This window comes from Bactrocera latifrons, unplaced genomic scaffold (genome assembly GCF_001853355.1).
Source record: "Bactrocera latifrons isolate USDA-ARS-PBARC rearing strain unplaced genomic scaffold, ASM185335v1 scaffold_56, whole genome shotgun sequence".
Classification (NCBI taxonomy): Eukaryota; Metazoa; Arthropoda; class Insecta; order Diptera; family Tephritidae; genus Bactrocera; species Bactrocera latifrons.
Window position 1 is genome coordinate 593,611 of NW_017537223.1, and position 12,651 is coordinate 606,261.

The window sequence follows — 12,651 nt, forward strand, 5'->3', positions numbered from 1 at the left end:
TGTTGGACGATGTTGAAAGGCATCCTTCTTACGAAATAATGAAATATTGGGAAATTATAAAGTTAGAGAGGGTTTGTCTAGGGGCGTTCCTAGCTAACACACGARCCTGGTGAGTTGTATCCGAGCTCCTGGAGWGTCAGGACAAACATTTCTGTTCGACGTATTTCTGTGAGCAGAGCTMYGCGATTAAATTCGGTGTGAAACTCGGTAAATCTGCGACRGAGAAGTTTGATATGATCAAGCAGKCTTACCCAGATTTTGTTTTAGCAAGAAGTAGAAGAGGTCGCTGATGAAGACGTGCTGGGAGACCCGCGACTTCGACAAACATCGACAATGTGACTCGTGTGCGCAAAGTTTTGAACTCAGACCGTCRACTAAGTATTCGCTTAATTGCCGAGATCTTACATTTATCAAAMTCTATGGTTCATGACCTTGTGACRGAGCACTTGAATATGGGCAAGGTATGCGCGAAGATAATCCCAAAAGTGTTCACTGACGACCAGAAATTGCAGCRACTGGAAGTGTGTCAAGAAAATTTGAACATGTGTGAAAGTGACCCCCAATATTTGAATAATGAATCAGAAGCGACGTGTCATGGATCTTTGAGAGTGATCCCGAGACAAAGAAGGGCACCTCGGCTCTCAAGGCTATTCCGGAGAATGYCTCCRTRACGCTTTCAATGCTTCGAYGCAGAAGAAGCATATTTTGAAAATTTTTMAAGAATTGTAACGATTGGTTGAATAAACTTTTTTAAATCGACTCAGTCCCATTACTTTCCGGACAAATCCCTGTGGTTTGGTTGACGTTTGAATAGGTTCTGTTGCCCTCAAGCTTCCAGAACAATGAAATATCAAATATACGTCGATAACCAGACGATAAATAAATAATCATCAGTCACTAAAAATTATATAATGAATTTTTCGAATGGAAAAACAGACAGAAAGGAYAGCAGGACGTTTGTTGACCTAACGGCAGGTCACAACGTATCAAGACGCTCTCTGAAAGTTCGCAATAAGCGTCAACATCTTGTATGACTAAGATTTCAGCTCAAATTATCAAASAATTTAGTTGGTCTTTCTTATCCTAATATCGCTAACTCTAACRTTGTGAGAAACTAACCAAGATGTTGTATTGCACTAAATGAAATATAGAATTACTTTAAGCTGTTAAATAAGGAACATTAAGTAAGTAAATTGTATCTGARTCCCTTAGTTCTCGAAAGCTCAACTATAAACGAATTTAATACTTTTCCTCGCCCAYACGATTTCCTCCTTGAGTGGGTGCAATAGCCAAGTTCGCGTTCGTACATAAGTAAATAAGGCAAATTAGTGCTTAACCGTATGAAGTCACTTATTCACAAGCAGGAAGTTAGCATGAAATGTGTGTCACATTAAATTATACAAACAAAATAGATTTGAAGGGACCCACTTTATAAAATATGCGAAGCACAAGTGCGACAGGCGAAATTTCGAGAAAAAGATTACAAAATTACCGAAACCAGAGAGAGAGAGAGCAAAAAAGAAAACAAAAGCAAAAGCGGAAAAAAAAAACACAAAAAAAAGGTAAAAGCAAATCATAGCAAAGATTGTTGCAAAGTGAAAGCTGTATGGCGCTTGCTATTGTGGTGGTTGTTGTTAGTGTTGGTGCAGAAAGCATGGCACTCGAGCATGAAAAATTGTTGTACTGCGCCATGAATAATGCAGAAACTTACAAATTTTCAAAGAACCTTTTTCCCCTCACTCTGAAACTTCGCTGGCGTTTGCCCACTTGCGTGCGCAAGTATGTGTGTCATTAAAACGTCATCAAATCAATATTCGCATAAACTTTAAAGTAGCTTAAAAAATTTCGGGCTTTTGAAGAAAGTAGAAATTACATAATTCACAAATGTGGCATGTGGCATGTGGCATACAAATTATGTAAGAGCATTACGAAATATTATGTAATTGCAGTGAGCGAAAATGCTGCGAAAGTTCAAAGCGTCGGGAATATATTTTAAAAGCACAGCGGTATAATGGAGAAATAGACTGCCAGAATTACTTTTACTGATTTTTGATTTTTGCTGAAATAATATTTGCTTTTGATTTTCACCATATTTTTACATTTTATTTCTCAATTCCATTGCCGCACAGTGGAGGTGCTATTTCTCGCCTGGGGTGTGCGCCTGTGCATTATGGTGCGGAAGGCGCCGTCCGAATTCAACGAGAGCCGCTTCATCTCCATGGCCATCTACAATGAATTCCTGCTGACCTGCTTCCTCAACGTCTCCATGTAAGTAATGTGTGAACAGCTTATGTAAATTACCAAAAATAATTTTTTTAATAGCATAAATACAGCTACACATAAGTAGTACTTACAAGCTTTTACACGAGGTTTTAGTCATAAGTACAATTGGTGGGCAGTGAAATAGAACTAGCAACTAAGGTGCGTTGMTTAATCGGTTAAAGAGCTTATCCAAATGTGGCTAGTTGTCACAGCGTGCAGTAGTTAGAACAACAAAAAACACAGAAATTGTAACTATAAAGCATTCACAATAAGCAACTTTTAGATATGAAGAAATATGTACAGAAATGTACGCTAGAAATTCACATGTCTAAGAGTTTTATTTTACGAATGTTTCATAATTACATCTTCAATGATTTCAGTTGCTCTATTGCTGAAGAAGACATTTTACTTTCAATATAGTTAGAATGAAATTAGTAGGATTTTAATAGAACGCATTACAATCCAGGTAAAGAAGAAATGTAAGTATAAGAGAAGAGACCGAACGCCTTCTCATACGCCAGGTTTGATAAACATTTTTTTGAAAGTAGCCTTCTGGTTACTCACCCAATATGTAATCTTAATCGATATGAAACGATTTACAGTTCTAATTTCAAGAGCTATTAGTTACAAGAGTAGTCGAAAAGTCTTTTCGTATTTTGTAAATAGATGTCGTTGCAGTCGTATATCTCCAGTGCTTATAATCACATTGTTTTGGATAGGTGATATTTTAACCTTCATTTAATCAAATTCGGGGAAATTGAAAAAAAGTTACAGCTGTTCAAAAATGAGTGAAAATAATGAYTTTTTCCWTATATTTTGAATATTTTGTATAAAAAACGATAGAAGGCCACGCAACACACCAGTGAAATTTGTGAAGTTTACGGCTTCGATGCGATGTGAAAGATGCACTTCGCTCTGTTCGACCWGTCGTTGCAAGAGTYGATRAAATTATCGAAAAGATTGACCAGGCATCACATAAGCAGCCATGACATCGCTAAGGAACTTAACATTCATCAGCGAACGTTTGTTGAGTGTTTGGTGGGGTTAGAAAGGCATCATCCACTATGAACTACAACAGCCTGATCGAACGAATTATTCTACATTTTACTGTCAACAACTGATGAGCAAGCAATTGAAAAAAACGGCCAGAACTGATCAACAGAATGAGCTTCGATTTTCATCTGGACAACGCTAGATCACACACACRTCTTTGATGATTCGGCAAAAACTGGGAAAATTTATTCTACATTTTACATATCATGCTTAGGCGCCTGCTAACTGAAACACAAATATTTACAGTTAAAACAAAGAAAAAAATAMAATAAAGCACAGTTACTTTGCAAAACCTTAACGAAATTCCACAAATTCAACATTTTTTTCACTTCACGCTTCTTCAATTCTTTTAGGCTCTTCCTGCAATCACCGGCTAATCCTGACCTGCTCTACATCATTTTCTTCTGTCACACACAATTGACGGTGACGCTTTTATTGTGTTTAATATTCGGCAGCAAGGTAAGTGTCGCAACGCTCCCACGCACCGCCCAACATTTTTAACATTTATAAACTTATTTTGACACGAAAATATGAAAAAAACAACCGAAAAAGAAATGTTATTGGGCGTATATAAATTCCATTTATGACAATATTGTTATTTAATCCTCGATTATATTCAAATTCCTCACTGACAATTCGTTTTCGCTTATTTTATTGTGGCATTATACGACTCTTCTGTCGTTGCCATTGTTGCTTTTGTTGCTATTGTTGCTTATATTGTATTTTTCTGACTCAACAGGTTTACATTGTGCTGCGCAGCGGCAAATCGCATCAGGAGACCATCGGCATGGGCGCCAAGTCCTCCGGCGCCAAATTCAATTTTCGTCCACAGGTGCGCACCTTTGCTAATCCCAGCTCGGTTACCACCTCCACCGTGCCCGTCGCGGGCACAACGTCAGGCGGTAAGTTGCAAATTCACACTCATCACAAACTTWTCCACTAAGGGCTTAGCTTTTCCCCGATTTAAAGAGGATTTCGCTTATCTAGTCAGCACGCACACTGGAAATTATTTACTCAAGCGGTTTGTATTTGTAGTTGGGCAATTTAACGTTTTGATTTGAACAAAAAAGAGTACGCATTTCATTCTAATTAGGTGATGTTGAGCGGAGTGGGGGCCTTCACACAAACTCTCATCACRTGATTACAAGCGACTGACAATTTTAAAGTGAGATCAGTGGCAAATAACGAACTTCATGATTCGGAAATATATAGCACATAATTTCTATAGACGCTCTTGACAACATAACATTTTAACTTCGCTATTCTCAAATGAATAAATTCCGAAGTCCTTCAATTGATTTATAGAAAGTATTAATCTAACTTTGTGGTGGAGAAAGACTAATGATACCAGGCAAAGAATGTCTCTACTAAACTGGATAAAAGAGAACGGGGCGAACACTGCTGTAAATATTAGTGCGTTTTAGAACCAGTCCTCTTAGGAGCGGAGAGATATTTTGCCAGCAAGTGAAATTACGCTTTGTGTGAATTCGAACGGATGGCTGATCATTTATATATAAGTATATATTTAATAGAGCCTCTGACGTTTCCTTCTGTGTGCTCCAAACCWCGTGGCAAACTTAATATACCCCGTTCTGGCTACACAGTTTTCATCATATCAAATCGATTAGCCACTTACGTCTCCTTAACTGTTTACCTGGAATCCTTCGTCATTACTCAAATAAGTCCGTAATGTCACCAGCTCCTATACCAACGCCGCTGACAGTTATCAATGCTTTGGCACTGTCATGTCGTGCCAATTGCATCATTTGTCAAAATGCTCAAGCACCAGCCACTCACTTTGTGACACTTGGGTCTTTGCCGCCGCTGTTCGAACTCCCACTTTACATTGGCAGAGAAATCTCGTTTCGTCATTATTGCTCACTAGTTTTTGCTTAAATATCCTGCATTTGCTCTTTAACTTGGACATTTCATGTCACTCACTTACTTGTGGCCGCTTCGGCATGAAGTCGCCACGTGAAACACTGAGTTTTCAGTGCAAAATTGTTGAATAAAATATTTCGATTTTATGTGAGAATATTTTCTTATACGTAAATTGTCAGCATATCTATCATAAAGTGCTCACTCGCTATGTCAACCAAAACAATTAGTTCATGGTTGTGTGAGTAGAAAATACATGTGTGTGTTTAGCTTGACCACAATTTGTTGTTTGCAGTCAAAACTCAAAAGTCAATTTATTCTATTGAACCCTCACGCTCACGGACGTTCATATGTATGATGTCCTGCAGGAAATGAAATTAATTCAAGCCCCAGTGTGGTTTCATTAAACAACACGCAAAYTTTCGGACGATTTTAATCTTACGAGGTAGTTTGGTAAAGTGGATATCCCGACCGAGTTTTTGCATCGAAAATATGGATCACTAGTTCATACGGCTGTCCCTAACCTAAGGACCTGAAAGTGGTCCAACTTTGTCGAGTTTCTATAACAGCTACTAACTCCTTTTCTTCAAAATCCTTAATAGAATTAATATTTTAGTTTTGTGTTATCTCCGTACCTTACTTTAGACCATGTAGTGATACACCATCAAATTCTGCTCTGTTCAGTTATGACTATAAAATTATCCGAACGGYTTTGATTTTCCTAAAGGGCAAGCGGATTTATTATTTTCGTGTTTTATTATAACAGCTACACTTTCGATTTTACAATCATTATTTCCATCCGGACAAGGGAACAAGGTTTTTGCAGTAAATTTAAACTTTTGTCACTGTTGTTCATTTATCATAATCAATATTGGCTGCGACAGTGAGCACACCAAACAGTCAGCTGCAGGTACAGGGTTCGTCCGGAAATTAATAGGATTGAGTCGATTTAAAAAACTTTATTGAATTATTTAAAAACTTACAAAATATCCAGTGCTGCGAGCGCGATTTCCAAGCATTGAAGGCGTCACGGAAGGCATTCTCCAGGAATAGCCTTGAGAGCCAAGCTGAATGCTGCTTGGGTCCCTTCTGTCGTCTCAATATCCTTGCCTTCCATCGGCCTTTTCAGGCAAGGAAACAAAAAAAAAGAATTCTCGGATGCCTTGTGTTTCCGGAGCTCACCTCTGCTCTAAGGAACGATGCATTTTCGACTTTCACCACTCACAGAAAGACGTTGTGTAAATTTCCTAATTCTCAAGGTACTCGGAGGATTGGTCGGCCGCTCGTTCGTTAGATAGGAACCCTTCTATCGAATCCAGTCGGTGCTCTYATGCTCCATAGTACAGTCGTGAAGGGAGAAAATCGGTCCTATTACTTTCCGGACAAACCCTTTATTTACTTTTCCGAGAAATTGTTCCCTTTTTTTTCTTATGCACAACATAATCTTGAGGTCAYTGACATTTAAGAAAGACACTTAATTGAGTTGATGAGCAATTATTTCCAGCTCTTATTAAGTTTGAGCAACAATAAAAAACAAAAAAAAAGCTTTTGCAGAAATTCCCTACCGAACGCATTCCTCAGTCGTAAACTTTCTTCTTTCTCCGCAGACACAAAACTTTCGGAYCAGGAAGCACTTGAAGAAATCCGACAACTGAGCGTGCAGCTACAGCGCATACAAGAGATGGCGCCGCCGAAAGGTGTTGCCGTTATGACAATCTCCAGTCTCTTAGACGGCCTTAAGACGCCAGGCGGTATGATTATGGTCGCTGCCGCCGCTTCGCAGGCGGCCACATCRAACAACCAACTAACCGTGCGCCCATATACGCCCGGCAGTAGTGGAGGAGGCGTAACTGCAAGCAGTGCCGGCGGTGGCGCTTTGCCATTGCTCTCACTCAATACTGAAATGGAGAAGTACAATCAACAGATGCACACAACGCACAACAACAATGTTACTGCAGCTTCACAACCGAAAGCACTAATGCTGGAGGTGGAGACCAGCACGACCACAATCGAGGAGTCCTTGTTGGCGCTGCGTGAAGACCGCGCCATCAATACAGACTTAACGCGGAGCGAGGACTTCCACCAGCAGGCGCTGGGCTGTGCGCAGGGGCACATCATTTGCACGCGTTGTTTGGTTATTTCCAAAGAACACTATTTCAGCTGCCGGCCATTCACCCCGCCACATGGCTCACTGGGTCGAGATGATGGTAGTGGGAAAAGACAACGGGGTGGCAAAAATGATGATTGTAAATATAGTGGTGCCACTTGCCAACAGCTCGGTTCACCACAGCCGGAAGGCAGCATCAGCTTTGCGAACATAAAACTGGAATGTATGTGCTCGCAGCCTGATTTGGACATCGATGTAGAATCGGATGTGCCACTGAGGCGGCGCATCAATGTACGCAGCGCGGCCACTAATACACCACCTTCYACGAGAGGCAGCAGCAAGCGGCGCAGTGGCCGCACGAAAACGAGCAGCCCCAGCTTGCAGGATATGGGCAGTGAGAGCCTGGCAGCGGACGTGCGCTATCGTATATGTGATAATTGTAAAAATAAGTATCGTAATAGCAATAAGTGTGGCGGTAGAAAGTTCCGTAAAAGTATCAAGAATGGACGAAACTCGTGCCAGCCGTCAKCCGCAGCAACCGCAGCAGCTACAATATTAAGAGCCGGCGATGAACGTCATTCACAAAAKCAAAGCTTAGCTGCACGAACTGGCGTCACTCAGACACGTAGTAATGACCTGCTTGACCGCCAACATGCGGCTGATCTTACCAGCACCGCAGCGCCCGCGAGTCAAAGACAAAAGATGCACTCCACGGACGACATTATCTTCTACACAACCACTGATGAGAGCAGTACCAACAGCGATGACACTTCAGATTGCGAAGGCGCGTGCATTCGGCTGCGAAATCGGCAGCGCGAACTAGCTGTTCAGTCGACATCTGTACTCAGCACTGTGGGTTGTGGGACGCTGCACAACGACGCAGTGGCAACTTCAGAAGACTCYATGGCCGCAGCGTGTATCGCGGCAGCGGCGAATATTAGCGCTATGAGTGGAGAAGTTACCAGCCATGCACACTCGAYGGTTGATGTGCCGCACGATTCAAATGGCTCTGTTACAAACGAAGAAGCCAAGCCAAGCTCTGCAGCTGTTGAAGACAACAGCGCTCCATCCAATGGTGCTGGTGCTGGCCGCGCAAAGCGGCCCGACAAACTGATACTCGATCTGAACGATCGCTCCAAGTACACAAAAGAGGTTTCCGTTTAGGTTATTTTGGTTAGAAATGTAGGTACTCTCATGTAAATCATGTTGAAGAGCGATTAGCTAGTCAGATTTTGTACATAGAAAATACTAAAAAGTAGAAAGTTAAAATATTCTTAAAGAACTCAGTAGAAATAAAAAAATTAGATGGAAAAGCATGGGCCTGCATAAATGCATATGCACTCTGACGATTTGAAAAGGTTTTACTACATCTATAATAACGGTGTGCTGCTAAAGTAAGGGTGAGAGCATGTTGAATACTCAGTAGGCTTACTAAGCATTAGTTAGGTTAAGAGACTATTTAAGAGTGTGTAGCTAGATTATCAGCCATTTAATGGCTTTATTTGTATTAAATTATAAAGTTTGGGAATTTCTAAAATACTATATTACATACTCATAAGTGATATTGTAGTGAGGGTATTTACCATAGATTTATTATTTAGGGACTACTTAAAGGTAAGTACGTTGCTTAAGCCTTGAGTTATTTTCAGCTGAGCTTCATCATTTATGCGCAACAAAGTGAGCTCTTATGGCAGTGTATCAGTTGATGATAAAATCGCGTTAATACGAGACTATATGCTATATTGGAGTATAGAATGAGCTTTTATGCCATTAATCTTTCTTGTTTGGCCATCTGATAGGCTTTGACACTTTTTCCATGTCATTTGTGTCTAGCGTGGTAGATTTTTCCTGACGCCTTTATCGACAGTACTACTATAGAACCACATGAAGTTTACAATTTCGCTAGTTGAGACCTAGTAAGTCCGATATGAAAGCATATACGTGAAACAATGTGAAAAAACTACCGTATATTGATATTAAATTCTGCGTAATCGTGATATTTGGAAAGAGGAACTATTTTAAGGCCAAATAAAATATACTGATTATTTTTCTCAGTTGTTAGGAGTTACACTAAAAGGTTTTGTGAAAGTTGAGTTTTGTGGATGCACAAACATTATAAGGAGGAAGCCTTAGGCTATAAAGAATTCCAGGAACACTCCGTCAAGGTTCCATATAAGATTGKTTGTCGAGTTCAAAATTCTACATTTTTTCTCGTGCCTTTGTCTACAGGTCAATAAATAAACGTTTTCTTCCACAAAGTATCATATTGGAGGATATCGCGTGAACATGGCACATGTTGCAATAAGAACATGCGCAAATTTTTCCATTAAGGTTAGTTGGCTGACGACGGTTCTCGAGAGATTGCTTATATGTGAAGTTTTCTTGCAAGAAGCTTCTTAGAATGTGAATGTAAGTCATTTGCAAACCTTCCTCATTTCCAAACCTTCCTCCTTTTGCTCTCCGTTAGTATAGTCCCCCTGAACACTAAACACTGGCTCCAASGATCCTCCAATCTGTTTATCCCATCCCTAAGGAGAAAATGCAAAGTAAGCTTCAAGTTATGATCMCTTCATTTGATGAACAACGCTTGCCACGCATAAATTTTTCTAGTTCTGGAAACAAATGGAATTCGCTGGGGTCCAAATCTGGTGAATACGGCGGATGCTCCAACAATTCGAACTTTAATTCATGGAGTTTAGCCATTAACAAAATGCTCTTGTGACACGGTGTATTGTCGTAATGAAAAAAGAATTTTTGCTTCTGCGAACCGGGTCTTTTTTCAGGAATATTTTCCTTTAACTCGTACAAAAGCTTTTAATCATATTCAGAATTAATTGTTTTACGAGTTTGCCAGTCCACAACCACGTTTAAATTTAGCAACCCATCTTTCTACAATTCTTATTATACGTGAACAGTTATTATACACTTTTAACGCATATTCGTAAATTTATTGATGCCAGCTTGCAGGAAGTTTCTTAAAATATAAATATAAGCAATTTGAACCCTTCCTCATTCTTTTCACTCGCCGTTAACTGCAGCATAATTAACCAGCATATAAGATATATAACATATTTTAAGTTCATTGTCCGTTGTATCTAACCTATCTATCTTCAGCCGTTGTACGCGTTTGTGAAGAAGCTCTTCGGTAAACTCAAGGATTTTAGAGCACTGTGATTTGTGTATAAAACTAGTGAATTTAGGATAGCTAACAAGTATAGGTAGTTTTAAAGTCGTTATAAAACATATGCATGTCGATATTTTTTGCTTTCTCTTTTTCTCCTTCAACACTTCATATAATAAGCCTTTTGTCACTTTCAAGAAACCATATAAACATTTCTAATTGACATTTTTTCTCTTGCTTTAATCGTAAGTGTATGTTAACGTCCGGCTTGAAACACTCGCTTCCAATGAGATTCTTTGAGATTCCTTCGTCTACTGGTCCCAAACTATGGCAACTGATTCTGCAACGGAAATGAGCCCTGAGTTGCAAAATCATATTTGCCCTGCATTGGCGCCAAGCGCACAGCTGTGGAATTCATTGGAACTGCAGCGTTTCTAGTAACTTAATTAGCATCATTCACAGTTGGGATACTAACGAAATTTAGTAACCGAAAGGAAGRTTTAGTAGCTGWGTGTAAATAATTTATGATCCAACTTCTTTCTTAGGAACGCACTCATGTTCAAATAAAGTGTGTTTACGCTTAGTGAAAAAGTGGGGAAATATTTTTTACTCTTAAGTATTAAAAATTCACATATCTCTGCCAAAGAAATTACGTTAAAGTACCAAAAGTAAACAAAAGTATTATTAAAATTTGTAATTACCGTATATAATTCATAAAGCTAGACCTTAAGTATTTATCATGTAAAGCAAGTTTGTTGGTCATTAAAACTAACTGTGTATATAGGTAAATAAATACATATGCAAAGCGTATACGCACAAATGTTTACTTTGTAGCACTGGACTTGGTGAAACGTAGTAATTAGGTAAGTATTTGTACTGCTGTACTACAACAACATTCAAAGCAAACATTTTCYTTTTGCCGCTACTCTTGCTCTTGTACGCCTTTGACGTTGGCAATTTTAATAACTTATTCGTAGTAAAATAAGCCCACTCGTCGCTTTCTCTACGGCAAGCCAAGGTACTTTAGCAAGAAATTTAATAAATCAGAAACACACAATTTTATGCACACACGGCTAACGGCATGCACAGCGGTTGGCCAATTAAGCTGCTTTGCACGGTAAGCCAGAATTGAGCATTTACACTTTTTTAATGAAAATTGCCAAGAATTCTAAAAGTGTTTAATTTATAGCAAATAATGTGAGCTGTGCAAAATGTGAAATTTGATTTGTGCAAAAATGTTATTTAAATCTTTTTGTAAAATGTAAAGTTTTTAAAACGTAAGGAGGAGCTAAGTTTGGGTGTAACCGAACATATTGGTTAGTCGAAAAAGTCTTTTCGTATTTTGTCAATAGATATAGTCATGTATTTTGCGTGCTACCAATCACATTGTGTCGTACCATATAGTGTTGGAAAGGTGATATAAGTTTCATTAAATTCAATTCGGGGGAGTTGAGAAAAAGTTACAGCTGTTCAAAATAAATGAAATAGTGAAGAAATTCGCTATATTTTGAACTTAGTCTTTCCTTACAAACTTCTTTCCCTACCCACATAATTGTGATCAGTTTTAGCTATGCAGATATTAGCCATGAATGTAAATAATATTCAGCATACCGCCAGCTGTGTTGCCCATCGGCTTATGGAATGTCAAATATGCATGAGTAATTATGCATATTAGACTAACATTCAATTAAGCATTGTATGTAAATAAATCATTCGGCCATAATTCATATTGCATCCGCTCATTGGTAAGGTACTAACTACATATTTAGCACTTACACCCATGTGCAATAAAAGGTTACGCATACGCACTGTACTACAAGCGCAACGAAAGCTCAAGCGCCTACCGTGCTTGCAAGGCGGTGGAACTGGATGAATTGGAGAAATTAAWGAAACATGTGTACCCATTGAATTTCTCTACACACACATGCATGCATTCATATATTTGTTACGCACGTTTCGGTACAAATATGCGTGGGTAATCACGAAGTTTTATCCAGTGCATAGTAGAGGAGTTTTGAGAATTTCRACAAATTGAGGTATGTAGGTCTGGATTTYGAAAAGAGTTCCATTTTACCCGTGTCGTTTTTGGGTCTATTCCTTCGAAACTGCTGACCGGGCAAGCAAAAGTGAAGAGAAATCACTAAATAATGAATCGTCCAACTACTTTAAAAAGCTGGGTTGCAAAATAAAAGAGATGGAAAATATGATGGCTGACCAAAGGCACGTAAAC

General features: G+C 39.2%; 1 protein-coding gene across 1 annotated transcript in view; it reads left to right on the forward strand.

Annotated features, from left to right (window-relative positions):
* LOC108974481 overlaps window positions 1–9,935 on the forward strand; it is an 81,919-nt gene extending 71,984 nt beyond the window's left edge. Inside the window, exons 10-13 of the mRNA XM_018942340.1 lie at window positions 2,130–2,268; window positions 3,669–3,774; window positions 4,055–4,217; window positions 6,801–9,935. Of these exons, the coding sequence (XP_018797885.1) occupies window positions 2,130–2,268; window positions 3,669–3,774; window positions 4,055–4,217; window positions 6,801–8,464 (2,072 nt within the window). The 3' untranslated portion in view covers window positions 8,465–9,935. The remainder of the gene's footprint in view (window positions 1–2,129; window positions 2,269–3,668; window positions 3,775–4,054; window positions 4,218–6,800) is intronic.
* The last annotated feature ends 2,716 nt before the right edge of the window (window positions 9,936–12,651 follow it).